General features: G+C 48.4%; 7 protein-coding genes across 7 annotated transcripts; 3 read left to right on the top strand and 4 right to left on the bottom strand.

The window, feature by feature from the left end:
* Nucleotides 1-1,446: 1,446 nt before the first annotated feature.
* On the bottom strand, nucleotides 1,447-4,267 carry EDB93DRAFT_536596 (uncharacterized protein). Its single transcript, XM_041456648.1, has 3 exons — nucleotides 4,232-4,267; nucleotides 1,691-4,177; nucleotides 1,447-1,642 (listed from the first exon to the last, which is right to left on the bottom strand). Exon 2 carries the CDS (start codon nucleotides 3,942-3,944, stop codon nucleotides 1,800-1,802), a length of 2,145 nt encoding a protein of 714 aa, XP_041306418.1. The 5' UTR covers nucleotides 3,945-4,177; nucleotides 4,232-4,267; the 3' UTR covers nucleotides 1,447-1,642; nucleotides 1,691-1,799.
* Nucleotides 3,954-4,613, bottom strand: EDB93DRAFT_1087653 (uncharacterized protein; the record flags this gene model as incomplete). Its single annotated transcript, XM_041446061.1, has 2 exons — nucleotides 3,954-4,177; nucleotides 4,232-4,613. 2 exons carry the CDS (start codon nucleotides 4,611-4,613, stop codon nucleotides 3,954-3,956), a joined length of 606 nt encoding a protein of 201 aa, XP_041306419.1.
* Nucleotides 4,614-5,547: 934 nt separating this feature from the next.
* Nucleotides 5,548-7,872, top strand: EDB93DRAFT_1289466 (major facilitator superfamily domain-containing protein; the record flags this gene model as incomplete). Its single annotated transcript, XM_041454540.1, has 12 exons — nucleotides 5,548-5,834; nucleotides 5,895-5,960; nucleotides 6,014-6,045; nucleotides 6,101-6,199; nucleotides 6,253-6,452; nucleotides 6,504-6,699; nucleotides 6,751-6,951; nucleotides 7,003-7,041; nucleotides 7,096-7,249; nucleotides 7,297-7,375; nucleotides 7,422-7,525; nucleotides 7,579-7,872. Exons 1-12 carry the CDS (start codon nucleotides 5,772-5,774, stop codon nucleotides 7,870-7,872), a joined length of 1,527 nt encoding a protein of 508 aa, XP_041306420.1. The 5' UTR covers nucleotides 5,548-5,771.
* Nucleotides 7,873-8,648: 776 nt separating this feature from the next.
* EDB93DRAFT_1153106 (microsomal signal peptidase 12 kDa subunit) lies at nucleotides 8,649-9,545 on the top strand. The gene is made up of 4 exons (XM_041449780.1): nucleotides 8,649-8,783; nucleotides 8,836-8,895; nucleotides 8,949-9,035; nucleotides 9,093-9,545. Exons 1-4 carry the CDS (start codon nucleotides 8,751-8,753, stop codon nucleotides 9,168-9,170), a joined length of 258 nt encoding a protein of 85 aa, XP_041306421.1. The 5' UTR covers nucleotides 8,649-8,750; the 3' UTR covers nucleotides 9,171-9,545.
* A 425-nt stretch (nucleotides 9,546-9,970) lies between these two features.
* EDB93DRAFT_1087691 (uncharacterized protein) lies at nucleotides 9,971-13,695 on the top strand (the record flags this gene model as incomplete). Its single annotated transcript, XM_041446068.1, has 6 exons — nucleotides 9,971-10,195; nucleotides 10,257-10,608; nucleotides 10,661-10,963; nucleotides 11,015-12,794; nucleotides 12,844-13,537; nucleotides 13,591-13,695. 6 exons carry the CDS (start codon nucleotides 9,971-9,973, stop codon nucleotides 13,693-13,695), a joined length of 3,459 nt encoding a protein of 1,152 aa, XP_041306422.1.
* A 2,809-nt stretch (nucleotides 13,696-16,504) lies between these two features.
* Nucleotides 16,505-19,627, bottom strand: EDB93DRAFT_1104941 (fungal-specific transcription factor domain-containing protein; the record flags this gene model as incomplete). The annotated part of the gene is made up of 16 exons (XM_041447457.1): nucleotides 16,505-16,622; nucleotides 16,643-17,244; nucleotides 17,294-17,337; nucleotides 17,388-17,469; nucleotides 17,524-17,620; nucleotides 17,670-17,706; nucleotides 17,757-17,856; nucleotides 17,906-18,007; nucleotides 18,060-18,276; nucleotides 18,329-18,539; nucleotides 18,594-18,672; nucleotides 18,725-18,743; nucleotides 18,799-18,907; nucleotides 18,959-18,989; nucleotides 19,050-19,469; nucleotides 19,526-19,627. The coding sequence occupies 16 exons, from the start codon at nucleotides 19,625-19,627 to the stop codon at nucleotides 16,505-16,507; spliced, it is 2,370 nt and encodes a 789-aa protein (XP_041306423.1).
* Nucleotides 19,628-20,250: 623 nt separating this feature from the next.
* On the bottom strand, nucleotides 20,251-21,425 carry EDB93DRAFT_537061 (uncharacterized protein). Its single transcript, XM_041456649.1, has one exon. The coding sequence runs from the start codon at nucleotides 21,137-21,139 to the stop codon at nucleotides 20,531-20,533; it is 609 nt and encodes a 202-aa protein (XP_041306424.1). The 5' UTR covers nucleotides 21,140-21,425; the 3' UTR covers nucleotides 20,251-20,530.
* Nucleotides 21,426-21,446: the final 21 nt, after the last annotated feature.

Below are 21,446 nucleotides of genomic sequence, written 5' to 3' on the forward strand. Positions count from 1 at the left end.
GGTTCGCTGCTAATTGACAAAGAAAGAAGAACATATTGCTGAGAATAAGTAGTCCGCTTGTACTCGGCGAACCAGTATTATTGGCCGAGTATAAGTGGGCTACTTCATCTGCAGCTTGCTGCCGAAAGATCAATTATCGGAGACTCTAAGGAAAGTCCTTCCGCGAACCCTTCTTGTCGACTCTGAAAAGACATTACCATCAATAAAGGAGGACTATGATAAGAATAGCCTACCTGTGCTGATCCAGCTGCGCAGCACTATTTTCCCTGCGTGAGCTCATCCATCGTCTTCTGCATTCCGGTGAATAATCCGCACAAACAGCCTTGACAATCGCAAATGTGACGATCCTAACATCGCAACTCCGCAGTAATGGTACGTGCATGTGATTGATCTTTGTATGATTCTTGAGTGTACAGAGCTTCTTGTAGCGTCCAGGTTTATTGCCGAGAAGTCTTACTGCATCGTCTGAACTGAGAAGAAGTGTATGGTTTCTTTCGATGAGGGAGACGGAGAGATAGTTTCTGATGATTGCCTAGCCTGAGCGGAGCCATTGCTTCGTTCTACATTGCAGCCAACACATACGGCAGCTTCGGCTGAAGAGGTCGAATGTCTGTAATAGAATGAAAGAATTCCCTGAAACATTTTGGCGCCATCAGTGCGTTGACAGTAAGCAATACAGCTGAGGGAATAGATGAGGTAGCGATTATCGGGCCTGTCATCCACCATCCACAAGTACCAATTTGTGACTGGCACACTACAACTCGGTCTAGGGCAGCTGTGACATAGTATGTGGGGGAGATCAGGAAAGGAGAGCGCTGGCAATTGAAGATTGATTGCTGATCTTTAAATGGCAGGCAGATATAAGATTACTACCGGAACTTGCGGCAGTATCGAGGTGCAACTATAAATATTATACTATGACGTAAGTACAATTGCCGCAGCCCCAGTGACTGGTTATACCCTAACTGTGCTGTGTAGAAGAAGTTCATGCTCGGGAGACTCCTGTCGATACCGTACGTTTCGTTCGTCGTCACTTTCAAATGTCCTGGTCTAGCCATCTATATCTTCGGTCCTGTAATGCATGAGTAAAGGTCCTGCGGGAAGCAGCCCCAAGGCGAGTCCGGCCTTCGCCATCTTGCTCCCCATAAAAGGAATTAACATGATGAGCGACAGACTCACACGCGAATAGCGCTTCAATGATTGGAAGGTCTGGTCTTATTTGTGGCTCTGCGCAATACACATCACCAACGAATCAATCGTGTTACCTATGATGTATATTTCAGAAGAAAATTTAGCATGATAACACGTACAGGAGGGCGCGCTGTCATCGTCGTTGAAGGAATCAAGACCGATAAACGTGAGATTATTTAGTAGGCCGAGAACCTGATTGAAGTCAGTTTGGTAGATAAACCATTTGTACTTACCACGAGGACCAGCAGAATTAGCGCAAAACCTACATGTCAAGTCCCATGTAGACGATCAATATCGGCAGTATTACGCATATGTGGTTTTCACCGGGGAAAGAAAAATCGCAGAGTCAATACGATCGTGTGGAAAATAAGTGGACGCTTGCAGTGCCAAGCTTCGTGCTTTCGGAGTTCACTGGGTTTGGCCCCCGCATAGCTAGAACGACTGTGACCTTCTTCACTTCGTCAAATGCCACCAGTGCTGGCACGTAAAAATCACTCACCTTTCCACAGGTCGGCATAGAAGCTGCTAGATGCGGAGTCGACTGCAGGAGATTGAACAAAGAACACAAAAATAGATACAATTCATACATCCTATATATATCGTCCATGTCATGAGCTCTCCTCGATACCCGCAACGACAATACTCTCTCTCAACACCCTCTCATCGCCGCCCATGTCCCCACCGCCAAGCGCCCGTTCACTATAACCTCGCATCAAGATCTCATTTACGCGCTCCAAGCTCTGGGTCGCAGCAAGAATCGCGAGCATAGTGGGTGTGGGCGAAATCGTGGGTTGAGAGGGGCTCGAAGCGAGAGTCATTGAAACAGAGGTCTTCAGTCCTGCATACACGAGGTGGTCAGGATATGAAGGGAGCGGGAGCATCGGTGAAGTCTCAGTCCATTTATTCGTCACTTGCTGCTTCCCTTTCCTGGATCTACTTTGACTCTTACGCTTCTTGAGTTTCTTTGCGGAGGAAGGAAGCGGGAAGAGCGAAATATCAGGAGAAGTAACATGTGCACTCTGATTTATGTTCAAGATTTTGGGCGATCCTAGGTTAGCCTTCGCCTTGGGCTTCGAGATCAAAGGGCCATCAAAAGCCCCTGCGAAAACCTTTGCTTTGGACGTTGGTGGAGAACGCGAGACCAATTTCGGGCTTAAATTCGCAAGCGTGGCGAAACTGAGCGTGCCACATGATGTAGAAGTGAAGAGTAGTGCAGCCTCGAGGGGCGGAGACATCAGGAGCGGGGGGTTACGTGGGAGAACGGAAGAGTCGATTTGCGGAATTGAGGTGTTTCGCTCCTGCAATTTGGGGCCAGATTCCGTTCTCTTCTCAAAGAGATCCTGCTGCTTGCGCTCTTTAGATGATCTTTCATGCGTCGAAATGGATACAGCATGTCGCGGCATCGGTGATGGAGATTGTGAAGGAGATGGTACAATGCACGGTGGAAATGGAGAAGGTTTAGCCGGGGATTGAGATGAGAGCAGCGGTAGAACTTTGTTTTTCCAACGAGGCGTCCAAAATTGACTGACTTTCGAGACTGGGGTTCGTGGGGTTTCCGTCATTGGTGCATAATCAGGATGCTGGTCGCCAGTGACCTTGCATTTGTCGGATCTGCCGTTCCCATATCTCGTGCCCTCAGGAGTCTGAACAGTCCTTTCAGGAGTTTCCAACCACGCCCTCACAGGCCGCTGTACCTCGCTTCCTGCGCCACCCTCAAACGAGCGCAGTGGAACATCCACCGCGCTGCTCCTTCCCCCATGGGAAGTCGTAGTGTTTGCAAGGTCGACGTTTAGAGCTAAAGTGGGGATTGAGTTGAAGTGGTGTTTACTTGGGGAGAGGTCGCGCGTCCTGACCGCAGAATATTGTCTGCCATTAAATGAGGTCGAGCGATTCAAGATTCTCTGAAACATGCTGCGTCGAGAATGATCTGCTTCTGCCCTTTCTGCATCATATGCACGAGAAGAAGAAGCATTATGCGCCCACGTGAATGGGTCGCCATGATCAGAGTCCCCAGTCCCAGTCCCAGTCCCAGTCCCAGCTGAGTCGAACTGACTTGCACCTACAAGGAATGGTGTACAAAGAGGTTTGGTCACAGTACCACCGATGGTGGCTTGATCGCGCATATGCGTGGGGAAGAGGTACCGCGTGCCATGTACCGTTGTTTTACTGGGTGTGCCTGCTGCAAAGAGCGCAACTTCTTCTGTGCTCCCATTGCGAGTCGAGTATGGCCCAGGGCCTTCCGCAAAGTCAATACCGCCATCGCCCTCATCAGCGGGAGCGGGTGCATAAGCAGGACCAGGTTCAAGACTAATCCTACTCCCGCCGCCAGTATTCCTGCCGCCTAGTCCACACACGCCAGAACCTGCATCACCGAGTCGTCTGAGCCTCCACCACAGACTCATGGCTCCCACCCCAAGTAAAATACCTAACACTGCAAAGAGCGGCGCTAGAAAAATGACATCAAGGTGCTGGTGGTAGGAAACTTTTGTGACATTGTGAGGCAGAGTCGTATCTAGAGGAGGGAGGGCGGTGATGGAAATAACGGTAGCTATATTTGCGTTTGCCGCTGTGGAAGCGGAGGCAACGACATCGGTAGGGCTGTCTGTAGGGGCTGAATTCGGAGCTGTAGATGAAGCGGGATACGACGATGAGGTAAGACCGTTGTCCTGCCGTTTATATGCAAACGCATAATTAATATTCCAATGAGTCAAAGTTCCACCTCCGTTCGGTTTTGCGGTATGTTCATTTCCCATTCTGCACACTCACCAGCCAACGCTGGGATACAATTGCAATATATGATCGGGGCCGAGGACAAGAACCGAGACGCGACTTTCTACACCAAGGGCACTGAGGTCAGCGGCAGGTGTGTCAAGGGAAAGGCCAGCAGCAACAAAGGTGGCCCGTCGAACCAGATGGGAAGCGGGAGAATAGGATGCACCAGTGACACCTGAACGCTTTGTTTTGCGCCAAAAAGTCCTTGGGCGAACTATACGATAAGGATTGATATCATAAAATAGATATACAGGAAGAGAAGACTCACAGAGAGGAGGTGCTGGTCGCGGGAGCTCACGCGTGTGCGTAGATGTAGCTGAAAACGTAGAGGATACGCGTCGTGTGGGAGCCTTGAGAGGTTCAGAGAGAGAAACCTGTTTGGGCGGGGCAGACTGCGAACTGGAGATACTTGACTGGTTCCGGTGGCCTCTGAATGAACGCTTTGGCGGTAAAAGCAAAGCTTCGTCAAAGGTTCGTACTTCGACGGGCGAAGAAGGTGCTGTCGAAGGGTCTGCTGTCTCAAGAGTGACCATTACTGGTGATGCTAATTCAGGCTGGCTGCGTCGAGCAAGATTCAGGCTGAAACCGAGTGCAGACTGAGGTCTTGGATAGAGTGGAGTCGGTGAAACGAGTACGGTGACATCGGCCATAGTTTGAATTCAAAGGAGCGACGAGAGGTTAGCGACCGGATTAGAACTGACCTTAAAGAAATTGAGTGAGTAAAATCGGCTATACCGATCCCAGGCTTTGTCACTTCAGCTGACTTTATTATGTAATTTGTTGGTGTTCTCAGCCAGTGAGAATCAAAAGTTAATGCAATCACCACCTCTAACATTATTTGCAATTTTACACAGACTGATTAAATCATCAGCACTACCTGAACGAACCAAAGTTAAAGGGAGTTGCTCCTCGATAATACCATGGATGCCTGGATCCTGAAATAGCTTCTGGTGCGGCTACGCGGCGTTTATAATGTTGCTTGTAATAAGGTGAGTCCAACTGCGCTGCACCCATATGACGAATTGTCAATGCGATGACACATCTCGAAGCCCTAGCCGGAAAAAGACCGATTTTAACAGGTAAGATTGATTACCAGGTGCTGTGGAAGAGTGACTCAAGGGGGCCGCTCCTCGCACTTTGTATACGGATAAACCAAAAGCATATTTACAGCGCTTGCACAGCACGGCTATTGCATGTTTCATAGTATTCAAAGGGGCAGCCATTCAATTTGGCTGCTCATAGAATACAGTGATCCAGAACGGCCGACTGCAATTGGCAACCGGTGCTTGTTTGGAGAATAACTTGAAGTAGCTCGCAGTAGGAGGCACCTGTCATCATGCCAGAAGCTGATTATCATTAGGATTATCATCTGCATCATCCAGTACATGCAACGCACAAACAAGCGCTCGACTTATGGTGAGTTCCCTCAAGACATACGTCAACCACTATTTCTGGTCTTGCAAGAAGGGTGATTTAGCAAGGAGTTGGTGCGGCCAAGCGCCGTTACCTGGTTTGGAGTCTGAAACATGCGCCGATACATAACCTCCTGACATTCACTGTATCTCCACCAATTTGACTAATGAAAATGGCCAACCTACCAGCGCAAATACCGGTAATACCGATCTCCTTATATCATGGAAGATCCATCATCAAATGATGGAGTTTCAGGATCCACGCGGAACAAGCTAGGTAGGGTGTGCGACTTACTAGATGCTGACACTAAAAGGTAGATATCTATGTGATGGTGTAAGGCCTAAACAAAATAATTCCACAGTCGTCCTCTACAACTTGACTTTGAGTGCTAGATCATGGGCTTGAGTGCACGGGATATTGCATTTATCACTGCCCTTTGTGGTGTCACAACTCTGAATGTAAGTATGAAAGCTTTTTTTTGAAGTCTTAATAACTCATGAGCTCGATGTGGAATGCAGGTTTTCCTCCTCGGCGCTGTCACAATTGCGCTTCCCACTATTGGAAGAGACCTTAATTTCCAAGAGGTTTGTTTGCTACTCCGCACATACTACTCTAAACACAATATGCATGTGTCTAGGGTAACCTTTACTGGCCGATTAATGTGAATTCGTACGTCTCTACCATAATTGCGACATACCTACTAGACACTGACCTTGTTGAATAGTTTGACATTCGGCGGTTTGATTTTATTCTGTGGAAGACTGGGGGACATATTTGGAGGCCGCTTCATGTTCCTAGTCGGGTCTCTATGGTTCGCGATTTGGTCAGTAGTCAAATTCAAGTGCTCGAATTGTTGACCCAAGAAAATCACACCAGGAGTCTTGCAACGGCCTTCGTTCCAAGTTCAAATGTTTTCATCGTATATATGGCGCTCTTGGGAATGGGATCGGCTGCCAACACTCCCGCTGCGATTGGATTATGTTCGTCATACTTCCCACCAGGAGCCAATAGGAACAAAGCCTTCAGTGCACTAGGCGTTGGATCACCAGTGGGATTTATTTTGGGCCTTATTACTAGTAAGTTTTTTCTGGTAACGTTTCCGATGGACAACTCATTCAGCTTTGAAGGCGGTCTTTTGACTGAAAGTCGTGCCACATGGCGTTCATTGTTCTACATTCAAGCAGGCCTTGCTGTTTTTTTCGTTTGTCTTGCTCTCTTGGTATTTCCAAAAGATCACTCAAATCGGCGTTATGACAAAGGTTTAGACTGGGGTGGCGCTGTGCTAAGCACAACTGGCCTTGGCCTTCTGACATTCAGTCTCTCGTAAGGACACGCTTTGGATTTCACGGCAGGAGTTACTGAACTGAATTCGAGTGACTCCACAACTGCTCAAAAGGGTTGGTTGGCTCCCCAGGTACTTAGCCTATTCCTCGTGTCCATCGTTTTTCTGGTCGCATTCATCTTCTTCGAGCACTGGAGGGAATCAAAAAACATGTCTGTTCTCATGCCTCTGAGTATATGGAGGCAGCCTGGAGCAAAATTGGGTCCCCTCGTTGGCGTAGTATTTTTTGGTTGGTACGTGTACTTCTTGGGGATCGGTCTCCTAGTCACTCATATTTCTTGCAGGTTCAGCTTCGATACTCTGAGCTATTTCTTCACACTATAGTATGCTAGTCTATTTTGATCAATTGGTCTCCGTTGACCACCGATGGTCTTCAGCTTCCAACAGGTACAATTGCTGAATTCATTGCAAACCTCTCTTCGGTTCATACCCATGGCTATCGCTGGAGCACTTCCTAGCATCGCAGCGGGATATTATGTCGCCCGGATCCCTGCACAGATCTTGATGTTGATCGGTTTGCTCGTCAGCTTAGTAAGTGACTCAGCCTCAACTAAGAACAGATGTTCAATCTTGGGAAGGCGTCAAGCGTGATCTTCGCCTTGATAAACCCTGATCTCAGCTTCTGGTCTATGGCATTTTTTATGATGATTACCATTGGTGTGTTATTTCTTCTCTAAGCGAAGAGAGACTGATATTGCTGCAGCTGGGGTAGATATCGTATATTCAATAGGGAACCAGCAAATTACTGTATCGCTCGATGAAGACTCGCAATCCCTCGCAGGTAGCATTTTCAGCGTTTCTACAAGAGTACGGAATTTTATCCTCCCTAATTTTGTCTCGCTGAGCCTCTTTGTGAGCAGCTTGCTACAGCACTCGGACTCGCAGTCACGTCTGAAATCGCGGATTCCGTGTCCAAAGCATACAACAACAAGCATCCGGAACTTGATGCCCAGTCGCCAGAAGTCTTGATGGTCGGTTTCCGAGCAGCTGGGTGGACTTGTTTTGCATCGACACTTTTGAGCATGGTCATCGTTATCGTTGGGTTGAGAGACCTGGGTATCATCGGCAAGAAAACACGCTCAAGCGAGGACGCAGAAAAATCAGACGATGACAATTCAAATTCGGGCCAAAGTGACCTGAAGTCGCTCAAGTGAAAAGGAGCATGATTGTTTTGCCCAAGGCCGGCGAATCGTCGTGGAATTTCAATTTCTTTTGTTTCGTACAGTACTCAATAGACGGCGATCTGCGATCGGACAGAATATCAGTTACACCCGACTCATATATATATAAACATACTTGTGGCTAATAAGTAGCGCGAGCGGCGATGTACTTTTATCACTGTAGCTATGTTATGAGTAGGCCGCGGCCGTATCTGACTCGAACAGGCTTCGGATGAGAATTTACATTTCAGAACGCGGAGCTGGCGACGATGAGACCGGAAATTTAAGTCCCTCGAACTTGTGCCGTTCGAGTCACAGTCATTAAGACCGTCTGATATCGAAACTTGGTGATCTGAAAGTCTATGAATACCATTATATAGTGAATCTAGTATGACGCGCATATAATTGATATTGGTCACATGATAACATCCAAAATACTGAATGTAGCAAGCAGCGCGTCTTACATCGATTCAGCCATCCAGATTATATAAAATGACTTTTTTTATCAGTACTCGGAAGATGATCATACCAATTTCTGATGCCATTATCGAGGAACTCAGAACGATCTGCTGAAGTGGCTGTATATTAAGGTTTAAAAGCTTATATAATGTTGCGCGGAATAGGGTAAACAAGTTCCGGGTATGCAGAGGTGGTTGATCCTTTGAGCCGTATATGTTTCAAAAGGCTTAGGGGACTTGAGGGAGCGTGATAGTTTTACCTGCATGATCCGGGGCTGGCATGTGCTGCAGCGGACATAGTAGTACTTATGTGCGTTGGTCTATTACGGGGTCCTGTCGAGATGGGCAGCACATTCACACGCATGTCGTGTCAAATCCATAGGCATTATTGAGCTTTCTAGTTTAACAACAGTCATGACCATACAGGAGCTAGTGGAAGGCAGAATAGCGGGTGTGCTCTTTTGGTTCTTTGGGATGGAGCTGACCATACAAAATTTAGGACTTCAAAGGGCAAAAGACGGCGGATGATGTTGTTCGCGTGGTACTCATCACCAGCACAGTACGTGTCCCTTCACTGCCGCTGCGTTTAGTCAATCAGATCTCTTCTGGCAGTTCCTCTCTTTTATCATTGGGTTTGCCTTCAGCTCTCTCATGATAACAATCAGTACGTTTGCACTCTGTACTGTGGCGCTGGCTCTGGTGGGTTTGTTTCACATTTGTGTACCGTGACCTAGTCAATTCACACCTTTGCTACAGGTTGTCCTGCCTCCTTGGCCCATGTTCAATCATCATCCAGTGACATGGTTGTCTGTACAAGAACACAGTCAGAAGTAACACTCGGTTTTTATTTTGATATCCTTACCTCCGAGCCTGCAGCACACGCAGGACTTCTCCTGCTTCTGATAATCTATTATTGCTGAGTTATTAATGTGCGTTTCGACAGCCTGAGAGTTCTAGCTAGGTAAGCTTGTTGTAGCAATTTTTATTCTTGCTTCCTCACATACATGCGGGGTGTCGTCGGGGCAGTGGGGTTGGCATCGTTACCTCTGTTCGAAAACAAGCAAAGTATCATACAGCCTTGACCATTGTCACCCGAGTAAGACTCAGGGGATTCTTGGCACTAGAACTCTAAACTAGCGAGATGAGACATACATGAGAAAATTAGGAGAAATTATCGACTGGGAGCAAATCTCCGTTTGCGAACATAGACGCTTGCAGACCGCCCTGACTAGCGATTTTAAAACTTGGAGGCGGTTTTACTGACTAGCCTGAATCGTGAGCACTGCCTTTGAAAGTGATAGATAGCCTGACGTTAACTGTTGGAGACGTTCATGGCAGCGTTCTACCCGTCATCTATGGCAGGGCCGCTAGGACAGGTGCCTGAAGAAACTGGTTTGGTTACGCCGTCGCACGCAGGAGGTTATGAGTTTGATATGGCCATCACGCAACCGCCCTCGGCTCATCAGCCACAGCTTCTTTCATCACCTCCACCAGCAAGGTCACATACTTTGACGCCGTTAACAACAGCTACAACAACCTTCACGACGGCGACCACGAAGCAAAATACTGCTATTCCACGCCCTTTACCCTCCCCAAGGACGCAGGCTACGTCTCACAGGCCCCGCCCAGTTTCAATGCCTCCGCAGGCATTTAGTACCACAACTCCAATGTCAAGTTCATCAGACCGCGAAAGACAGCAGACTACAGACTCAAAACACCGTCAAATCAGAGATGGTTCAACCAGCAAACAAGGTCGAAGCTCACACCGCATTCTTGGTGACTACACCCTGACCAAGACACTGGGAGCTGGGAGCATGGGGAAGGTCAAGTTGGCTATTCACAATGTCACGGAAGAGAAGGTATGTGCTGTATTCATATCAAACATGAATTACCTTTCGAACGCCCGGTTCTTGTTCGTAGCTCGCCGTCAAAATCCTTCCCCGAGTGTATCCGCAGGCTTCCCAGCCAAACGGTTCAAATGCAACTCCAGAAGCAGTCGCAAAGCAGGCCTCAAAAGATGCTTCCAAAGAGATACGCACTCTCCGTGAAGCTGCTCTATCTATGCTTCTCCATCATCCATACATCTGTGGTATGCGTGAGATGATTGTCCATCAACATCATTATTACATGGTATTCGAATATGTCAACGGTGGCCAGATGCTCGACTACATTATCAGTCACGGTCGGTTGCGGGAACGTGTCGCTCGCAAGTTCGCTCGTCAAATAGGAAGTGCGCTAGATTACTGTCATCGAAACAATGTGGTCCATCGAGGTCTGCGGTTGCTATATCTAGATTGTCTCACATTCTCATTGTCTAACCGCAGATCTCAAAATCGAGAACATCCTTATATCTGAAACAGGAAACATCAAGATCATCGACTTTGGCCTGTCTAATCTCTACGACCCTTGTTCCACTCTGTCGACCTTTTGTGGTTCCCTATACTTTGCGGCTCCCGAGCTCCTTAATGCCAAGGTCTACATTGGACCAGAAGTTGATGTATGGAGTTTTGGAGTTGTCCTATATGTGCTCGTATGCGGCAAAGTGCCTTTTGACGATCAGAGCATGCCAGCACTGCATGCCAAAATTAAGCGCGGGCTAGTCGAGTATCCTGTGTGGTTAAGTGCAGGTACGTCCAAATTGTGTTGTGAAGCACGTTACTCACTGATCGATATTCCAGAATGCAAGCACTTACTGTCCCGAATGCTTGTCACTAACCCTGCTATGCGTGCCTCGCTGACCGAGGTACTTGAGCATTCATGGATGACTCGTGGCTTCAGTGGTCCCCCCGACTCGCACATGGTACATCGGGAACCTCTCCGACCTGATGACCTTGATAAACAAGTCATCAAAGGTATGAAAGGCTTCGAATTTGGGACCGATGAGGAAATCGAACGAAATCTTCGAAAGGTACTCGAATCTGACGCTTATGTCCGTGCGGTCCAGGCATGGGAACGCAAGCGTGGTGGTCGCAATGGCGCAAATAACCGTCTCGAGTTCTCTAACTCCTCCCTTGCCATATCCTTCGATGGATCGGCCACAAACGCGTACAAGAGTGAGTCTACGATGAGTCCCTCGAAGAAGTCGAAACGTTTTTCCGGGTTCGACTTTTATCGCCGGAAGCTGTTTTCCCCTTCCTCATCGCCACCCACCACTCCTTCTCACTCGCCTCCCACCTCTCAGTCGCTTCTGTCAGTTGGCGATGGTGCGCGCGAACCTCTCGACCCGACGCAGGGATTCCATCCACTGGTCACAATGTATTACCTTTCCCGCGAGAAGTTGGAGCGTGAACGCGTCTATGGCCCAGGGCGCTTTGCTAGCTCCCAGCTCTCCGTTCAATCAGCCACCGCAGCCAATGCATCTGCCGCTGACGCTAGTTCTGCACCTCCTCCCTACCCGACTAATACCTTCACTCAACCTGCTCCTACGAAGAAGGAGCAACAGCAACTTGCCACCCCTGCATCTGGTAAAGCAGACTACGGTATGCCTCTCCCGCGTCTTCCTGCGCCCGAGACGTCGCACTACTCCGACATGTCCTACGATGCAGCATCAGCAGCAGCCTCCCCGACCTCTGCTGCATTCCATGGGCAAGTGAGAGCGCGTGACTCCGGGCTGCCTCCACCTGCCACGAAGCGCGTCGAAATTTCCCAACCACCCGTGCCAGCACCAGGGCCGGCGACAGCACTTCCGCGTGCTCCACCTGCGTCCACTCACCGCCGCAGCCACAGCATGAGCCAACGACCAAATGCGCTGCGCGGATGGGGTGGAGGGTTTGTTAGTGGCGAAAGTCGTGTAGATGAACAGGGTGAGGAGCAGGGCTCTCAGTCGGCTGGTCTGGAGGGCGAATTTTCGGACCAGGATAAAGTTCTATCCAGCGGGGATCGTGCACATACACATGATGGTCCATTGTCTGCTGGCGCAACGCTCGTGCGCAGGTTTGGCACGCTTCTTGTTGGGAAGGGTGATGATAATAAACGAAGTACTGGTAAGCGGGCGACAATGTTGGGTGGTGCCTCATTGCGATCGTCGGGAGATGATGGCGAGAAGACTGCTGAATCGTCTTGGAAACGTGGCGCAGATGCCGATGTATACAGATCCTCCATCGTTGCGCCTCAACCTATCACTGCTAGCCAGAGCCAGCCTCTTGGGAACGTGCACAGGCGAGCTGCCACCATCCTTGATCCCCAAGGTCGTCAGATACGGCACGAACGCCGGAGTAGCACTGGTGGAGCTTTGCTTCCTAGTATCGGTGGCACCATCGGACGGCATCGTCGGCCGTCGACTGGTTATGGGACAAGCAGCGGGCGTCCAACTGGCTTGAGTGGTTTCAGACACACTGAGAAGGTGGAGGAGAATGCTGAACAGGAGGCAGCTGATCAGGACGATGGCTTCAAGGATGAGCAGAGTGGACATCAGAGCGATAAGGATTTCAAACCTGTGCATCTCAAGGGGCTATTCAGGTGAGCGCGATTCGCGTAGTTATTTGGACAGTGCTGAAATGTGCGACAGCGTTGCGACCACTTCTACAAAATCCCCATCAGTGCTCAAGGCTGATATCAAGAAAGTTTTGGACCGAATGCAAGTTCAATATCGAGAGACACGGTGCGGCTTTGAGTGCATCCATGTTCCCTCCATCGATATTTCGTCTGTCCCCGAACCAACTCAGGTCCAAGGACGCTCTAGTCATCACCGCAGGACTGCTTCTAGTGGTTCCAACGAAACTGGAATTACACCTCGATCGCTTGTGAAGAAAGCGTCGAAGATGTCTTTCGGGATGAAGTCTAAGGAGCGGGAGAAGGAAAGGGAGAGTATGAAGGAAAAAGAACAGGAAGCTCCCTTAGAGAAAGAGCTCCCTCACAGGCCATCGATTGGGACTGCACTAAGCGCCACCCCCAGCAGCGGATCATCTTCATTCTTCAATGTCTCCTCTAATACCCACACCATTATACCAGATAATCCTCGGCATCAGGAAGCCAACGTACTCGTGCCAGGGACACCTCATGAAGAACAACGTGATCCGTTCCGCTCGCAAACACCGGTAAAAGGCAAGGTCTTACCGCCCATACCCCGTGACTTCGCTGCTACGCCGCAGCCGCACACTCCCCGGCCGGCACCTTTCCCTACCGGTGAAGTCGATCGTGAAGTATTCGAATCTATTGGTGCCAGTTCACTATCAGTCCGTTTCGAAATTAACATTATTAAGGTATGATATTCCTCCTTGTCATCGTCTCGAACATCTCACAGACTTTTCGCTAGGTTCCTTGGCTGCCACTCCACGGTATACAGTTCCGAAGGGCTGGTGGCGATGGCTGGCAATACCAAATGCTCGCCAGGAGAGTTCTTACTGAGCTTAAGCTATGACCAATCGTTTATGTGGCTCCTATTATGATTTGCCTATTTCCAAGGCATCCTCATGCTCAATATTTCTATCTTTTGTGAGATATCTTCTTTATGTTTTCTCTCCTTTTTCCAGTTAAAACAGTTTATGCATGATGCAGTGTCACAGGTGTTCCCTTCACACACTGCCGAATACTTACTTGCCCGTTCATTTCTCACGTATCACTGGTTTTCGAGGACGGCAATAATACCTATCTTACATGTTCTTCCATCTTACTTTGGAAGTACTGTACAGAATGTTGGAGATTTGCGAGGATTCGTACTACCCTCCCTTCAGTCGTCTGAGTGCCGATTAACTCAGGTCGCCCAAGAGTCGGATTGTGAACATCATAATTTGGCCTGTATGAATATGGTCTTGGGCAGGGGTGAATAGGTATATAGTGCCATTGAATGATATATTCAAAGGTATCGCAATAGTTGGGTGCTAGTAGGTTGGAAAGACGCCGTGCTTCTTGGTTGGTTATTCGTCGATGATGCAAGTCAAAGAGACTCCTCTGTTGACCTGATCCATCCATGAAGAACCAAGCTAAAAAGACCCTAGTGATGCTGGGTAGGCGCCCGCCTGCGGCCTCAGTCATCAGAAGTCATGGAGCGAGTAGTATGACACTGACCCGCATTGCAGCCTTATTCTTGTATTCCTAGTGCACTGTGTCAGTTATGTATTCTTAGAGTGAATGGAAAGTACTTACCTCGATGCTAGCTTGTGCTAGTGCAAATGCACTTGCTAGTTCGCGGTAACCATCTGTTTGCCCAGGAGCGAGTAGTATGGCATTGACCCGCATTGCAGCCTTATTCTTGTATTCCTAGTGCACTGTGTCAATTATGTATTCTTAGAGTGAATGAAAAGTACTTACCTCGATGCTAGCTGACATATCATGATCGTGCTAGTGCAAATGCACTTGCTAGTTCGCGGTAACCATCTGTCGAGAACACAGATATTGCTAGAAAGGATGATTAGTGCGACTCACTAACACTCTGGATGATATATCGTCTGACATAGAAACAACAGTTCGGTGGAGAGGACCCAGGGCCTCGACACTGGTGGTTTGGAAAATTGCAACTCCGGCATGGAGCTATCACTGCCTTTTGGCCTATCAAGTTAATTGGCGTAACGGTCGAGGGACGACAGTCTCGACTATTTACGGATCTCTAACAATGTCATCGACTTTTTCTTCGAAATGAAGCTATGACCATAACGCTGTCGCGGGGTGTGCACCACAGCCAAAGCTCACTTGCTTGACTATGGGAACTTGATGGGAACTCACTGGCAGGTAAGCCAGCGGATCATCGAGTTGTTCCTCCTGGAACTTCGGAAGTCGAAAACTACTAACTCCGGCCAGCCCTGGTGGTATGCCGTACGGTCGACAGTTTCTAGCGAAGACTGTCTAACTCCATCCACTATTACCAGTGTGGTCCTGATACATATCGCGACTCCTGCTGAGTATACCTGCGGCCTGCTGGACCCTCAGACTGCACCATAGCTCACATGCCTCTGCGGCTCTGCCGCCTTTTGGGAGATCAATACTGCCAAAAACCCCGTAACAAAAGGTCGAGCGTGATTGGCTTCCAGGGTCGCCTCTAGTTCTAAATGCAGACTCGAGTGGATGCATCCATCGATTTAACCCCGAGACCTAATAGACGCTACGTGAGCGAGAATTGAACAACCTGAAATGCAGGCATTCCCTGTTGTCGACACGACTGGGTTTCTGACCCAGATGCAAATGGGGTATGCGTATCATAGACTCTGACCAATTAGCTGTGCAGCACCGGGAGGGCCTAGGATGGATGGCGAAAGAGAAGATATTGTTCGAGGGGGAGTTACCCACAACGTTCCTGCCTCACGCGTCTAGAGCAGAATTAATTTCGAATTTATCAGATATGAAGGTTCCTTCCTTCACCCAAGTTCACATTTCGGGGCCTCGGTGCCGTGTCAGGGCCCAGAGGCGAGCAAGAGGATAATACTACCATCGGCAGAGGAATGATGTGATTGAGGTGCTGGCGTAAAGATATGATTCTCAGCGTCACTCTCGTACGTATTCATCCTTTTCTTTTACATACGCGATCGCCTCCGTTCCACGCCTCATACACGTTTACCTTTGATTATTCGTCTCAATCAGCGTATTAATCCCTCTCCCCGTCAAAGTATCTCCCTCAGCCTTTTGGTCCAAGGGGAGCTCTCTTATTTTACTGTTCTACATACACTTTCCTGACTATTACCCCGTTCCTAGCCCAAGCCCTTCATTTGTAAGAGCTACTTTAGTTCCGTGATGCGCTTTTTAGCTTGTGGCGAGCGTCTGACTCAAACCGGCAAGCGAAATTGGTTTCAAGCTCAGGCTGATGGTCAGGGCACCAAACATCGTATGGTTAAACGTTCCTATGTGATGGCCAGCCAATGGACAAATGTTTATATATACAACTCGACTTGGCATACTTCGTACTAAACCGAATGTATTAGCCTTAACGAGAAGAAAAAAAAGCGATATTGGGCATTAGTTGTGTTAGCTTGAACATTCAAGAACGCATCAAGGGCGACGAATAACCCCAAAGCAAAACTTGTGGATAATATTCCAAAGCTTCGAGTCAAGAGATTGAGATGTGATGTCGTCTAGGTGTGTAAGATTTTGAAACAGAAAACATGAATGTCTAAGTATACAGTGTACAAGCAAGATCATGGATACAGTAGCGCTTTATGAAACCAAAGAACACCCAATCATGGAAGAAAATTTTCCGAGCCTTGGATGTTATATCACCAAATGTCTTATGGACGAAAAAGCTACATCGCTAGTTGTGGTTCGGGTGTATATCCCCCAAAGCCTGGGTGGATGCCTGGTATCCCGTGGTTGTAAGCTTCTGCGACGCCGTTTAAGTGTGGTCCTTCTGGCCAGGAAAACCTGTGAAATCGATCAGTTACGCCGCAGAGAGAAACGCATATGGAACATGCCCTGGCATCATCATGTTACTCCACCAGGCATCATTGAGTGCATGCATAGCTGCCAATGTCCCGCTCTCCGAGAGCACATCTGCCATCCCAACATCCATATCCTCACCTACAGCTCCATGATTCGACTGAGTGCGAGAGTAAGCCGCCTCAGAATATATGGCGGGAGTCGCGGAAGGAGGCGAGGATGCCTGCGATGAAGAGCTTGAAGTGCCTCGGTTGAGAGTCATCTGCATGGAATCATTGTCGCATCCTTGCTGCGACATGCCTGGCGCTAGTCCACCCGAGTATCTTGTTCCTGAAGATGACAACGAAGATTGTGGAGCGAAGCCACGAGGTTCAGGCTGACGAGAAACTTGGCTTTGAGGTGGAAGATGTTGAAGACGCCCACCAACGGCGCCTCCACCTTTTCTATGCCTCGTAAGGAGGCTGGCGAGGAACCGAGCATATAAGCGTGGTGTGTGACGTTCATCAATGGCAACATCTTGAAGTGTCGTAATCAAGCGGCCAATGAGTTCGAAGATCTCATCCTCCATCTGACGGGTCAACAGCTGAGCAAATTCAGGACGCAGCAGCTAAGTAATAAGGTAAGAACGGCGCCACATCGGATATGTAATCTTTCACCTTGAGCATGAATGCAGAGGCGAAAGACGCAAACACAAAGTGGCCTTGGAATATCATGAGACCAAGAGCGTCGCCGATTAGAATAGTATCTCACCATCAGGGGCAGCACGCATGAGACCACTAGGTGCCAGCACCTCGATCATCTGCTTAATGACCACCTTTGCGGAGTCGAAACACTGCATAAAGTTCGGTAAGATAGCTTGGGATTATAGAGCCATGACTGTACTGACCTTGTCAAGAAAGACGTTGTCACTCGCCTCCATGCCTCGTTGGAAGGCATGTTGAAATCCGAAAGAGTACATAACAAGACGTGAATAGCTGACCAAGCTAGAGGCACATCAGCTGGTCTCGCAGGAGATTGAAACACAGAACTTACAAGGGTAGCAGAGTGCAGCGGAATACGCTTCCAGGATCTAAGGCACAGAAATGAGTACGTGTTTGACCATATAGAATGAAATCGTACCTGCAGGGTCAGATTCTTGACTAAAGCGCCTGGTCCATTCCTCAAAATAGTTTGTAAGATGACGATCGTGTTCTAACGTAACCTGAAGGAAGTTGATGCCCTGCAAGGCTAGTTCAGTAACAAAGTAGACGTCAATGAAGGGCGCAAACCTTGTTTAAACCGGTTGGCGAGTTGGGGTCTGAGAAGATATCGTCATGGAACCGGCCCACGATGCGAAGAAGCGTTGAATAAGCGCAGAGGTGGATGTCAAACTTCAGCGTAACTGATCAGCACCGCAAAGCAAGACGATATGTCGGAACACACTTTGTCTCTGAAACGGGATTGCCTGTACCAGTCCGCAGAATGACGAGTGATATAATCCTCCTTAATCGTCGAGGGCTTGCCAAACTGCGTAGCAGTCGATCTATCGATATTAAAACATATCATCCATACGCGAGTGCGATTCAACATCTCTCGCTCCTGGCGTTCCGTCTGTGGCTCTGTCGTAGAGACCTGATGCAAATTCAAGTCTGTAGCAATCCTACAGTGACAATGATAAGCTCTAGAAATGGAAAGAGTTTGTATTGGCATACCGCGCCGCAAGTCCTGTGTATAACCAGCTTCTGTCTTCTTCCCACTTGCGAGCTGGGACAGCATAAATGCTCATGAGAATGTAAGCTTGACATAGCTCAACAGATTTCCAGCCGTCGATGAGCGCGTTAGCCGCAGAGTGCTTCGCAAAATGCATAGCAACAGGATAGATCTCAGACTTTTCCTTGTAATAACGCGAAGAAATAGCGCAGACTGTAATCTCAAGTCAAGCGTTTATCAGAACATGTGGAGAGAACGATTACGTACTAACGGTGAATAAGAAGGGGCATCTTTGGAAGATGGATTGGGATGTGTGTAACGTGGGATCGAGGAGGCCAACAAATGGCTGTAAGATAGTTAAGTCGCAGCTTCTCCCAACTTTGAAAGCATAAACCTACATTGATTTGCTTCCAGAATCTGCGTCGACGGACATGCGTCAGCAGAAGGAAAGGAAAGAACTGTATGAACGTACATATCAAAAAGCTTTTCGACGTCAGTGTTATTCACGAGTCCATGGAGAACTATTTCCGGTGTGTGCTGTTCCACCAAGGTTTTGCGGGTATTCAAATTCGAGGCAGGACCTACTAAGTTATTAGAAACAGCATGTATCATCATTCCACGATGCATCTCACCAGGCAAGAAATACTCCTTATTAGCCACACCCTGCAAGTAATTACCGACATAAACACGGGACTTACATCACAAAGAACAGCCATTACTTACCACATTGTCATCGTCATCTTCAGGTTTCATGTTAGCTCCACCTGCGGCAGTGTTACCACCCTGGCGACCTCTACCTTTACCCTTGTCTTTATCCTTGTCTAAAGACAAGTTTGCGAGCAGCCCAATAGGCACAGCAGCATCAGGAAGCGAGTTCCTGACTTTCTCGACGTCATCGTCTTCAACGGGACCCTCTTCAGCGTCGGGATTGTCGTCCTCGGAATCATCCACAGTAACTGCAGAAGGGTTGCGCAAGTTGCGAAGGAAGTTGGCATCGGTAGGCGAGGCCATTCCTGGTTGCTTGAGACTAGCCTGTAGACGATCAAGCCAATCAACAATGTTGATATTGTCATTGTCAGATGGTGATGTAGCTGCTTTATAGGATGCAACCGAAAGCGGCGTCGCAAGGTAAGGGTTGTGCAACTGTTCGATACAGGATGTCAGTGAAGGAATGTATCGAAGCATGACGGAAGACCTACCTGCTTCAACAGAGACTCTATGATCTGATCCTTGTGACGGATCTGAGCCAAGAGGTACTCTCGTTTGCTAACGCGGGGAGGGTTATATGAGTATTGTGACATCGTGGACGAAATAGTATCAGAAGATGAAGACGACGAAGAGGATGAAGATCGTGAACGGGTCATATAAAGGACAGTCAAAGGAGACAACAGTGGGGGATGACTGACATCCAAAAAGCAACTAGGTTTAAATAGGAAACAGGAGAATGCGATGATACACAACCCGGATGCAAGACTGGCACGATTTGTGCTGAGTTCGCAGCATGAATGACGAATAGAGAATAGCGGAAACGAAAACGGAAACGGAAAGTGTGAAGAAATTGACGATTCGAGATAACCAAAAATGAAGATTGAAAGATTTCTCGAGGCCGGCCCAGATCTCCACCTTAGAGTTCAGGGCTGTCATATCCCCGTTGACTTAGCAGAAATGCCAGCCAATGCCGAGATGGGCAAAATACAATCGGTACAAAAGAATGCGCCGGTTCCAAATGAAGAACGAGAAGTTACGACATAAATGAAGGATGGTTGTCGCTTTGAAATCAAGAGAACGGGTTAAAGACGTACTTTGGCGCGGTCCTAGGTTTACGACCTTCTACGATGCAAGGGTGCCCTCCGGTTGCGCAACGCTTGCAAGTACTAGCTCCATCCGGAAAGTCGCATTTCATCTGCAGTGTCAACCGGAGACGAATACAAACCGATGTAACAGATCGAATGAATATGTGCGGATCATTCAAATGAAGTCAGTCGCAATCACATGACATCAGGAGTATGGTCCATTTCGGGAGATCAGATTCCGATAATCAAAGGATTCAGGCGCCGGCAACACGGCGCACAAATTTGCGGGGTATATTCATACATTCGCGTCGTGCCGAGTGGAGGACAGGGACCGAGCAGCGAACATTTGTAATATCAGAAGATGTGGATGGAAGTCCGCAGGTATGGAGAATTACGAGCCATCACCGGAGGTTAAACAAATTTCAGTTGTGGCAGCAACAATGATGCCATGTGAAGGACGCGTAACAGCCCCAGAAAGGAGAAGCGGTGGTCCATAAGGAGGTCCGAAAGTGAGGGCACGAGTTTCCGTCGAGGCAGGCGAGACACCAAGGCATGTTCGGAGCAAAGGTAGGCCGGAGATGTGACGACATAAATCGTGTCGTTGATTGTAAGGATCAATTCATGATAGATAGGAGACGAAGAATTTGGTAAGCAATCAATCATAACACCATAATACACGGAATGGAAGTGTAACAAGATCGATAACGTACCTTCAGACGTTTGCAATGTGTACATGCTCCAGTTCTGCAGTGACATTCGTGAGAGCGCAAAGTCAGAAATCAATGAATGAGGTAGAAAATACGTAGCAGTAGTTAGTGGGGTGAAGTATCGCGGAGCCGAAAAGATGGAACATGCAGAGCGCCGGACGGGAAGCAAGTCGATTAGGCAAGCAAAATCATCATCATTGTCGGTGCGTGTATTTTCACGAGGCATCAAGTCCAAAGACACCGTACAGGCAGGCGAGAAAGCAAGGCGACGAAGGCGTGTAGAACGTGGGTATAGTGTGTAGAACGTTCGCATGGAGTATAGAACGTGGATATAGCCGAGTCGCAGGACGGGGTTTGCCAAGCCGGTAGAATCAGAAATCAAGAAGCATGACACAGAATTAGAGCAAGTGAAGACAGCCAGATGTCGAGTCGGCAGTGTAAGAGTGTCGGTAACAAATGTGCCCGAACCGGAAAGATAGCCGGAGTCGGGAGTAGAAGATCGGCAGAGATAACCGGTTCGGGTTGCATGTCAATTGAAGCAGGTTGTATAAAAGTTTTAGCAGTAGAGGTATCCGCAATCGATCACAAATAAGCCAAACCAAACGTTGCGCCAAGTGAAA

The sequence above is a fragment of the Suillus bovinus genome, assembly GCF_016758785.1.
Source record: "Suillus bovinus strain UH-Sbo-P2 chromosome Unknown EDB93scaffold_38, whole genome shotgun sequence".
Lineage (NCBI taxonomy): Eukaryota > Fungi > Basidiomycota > Agaricomycetes > Boletales > Suillaceae > Suillus > Suillus bovinus.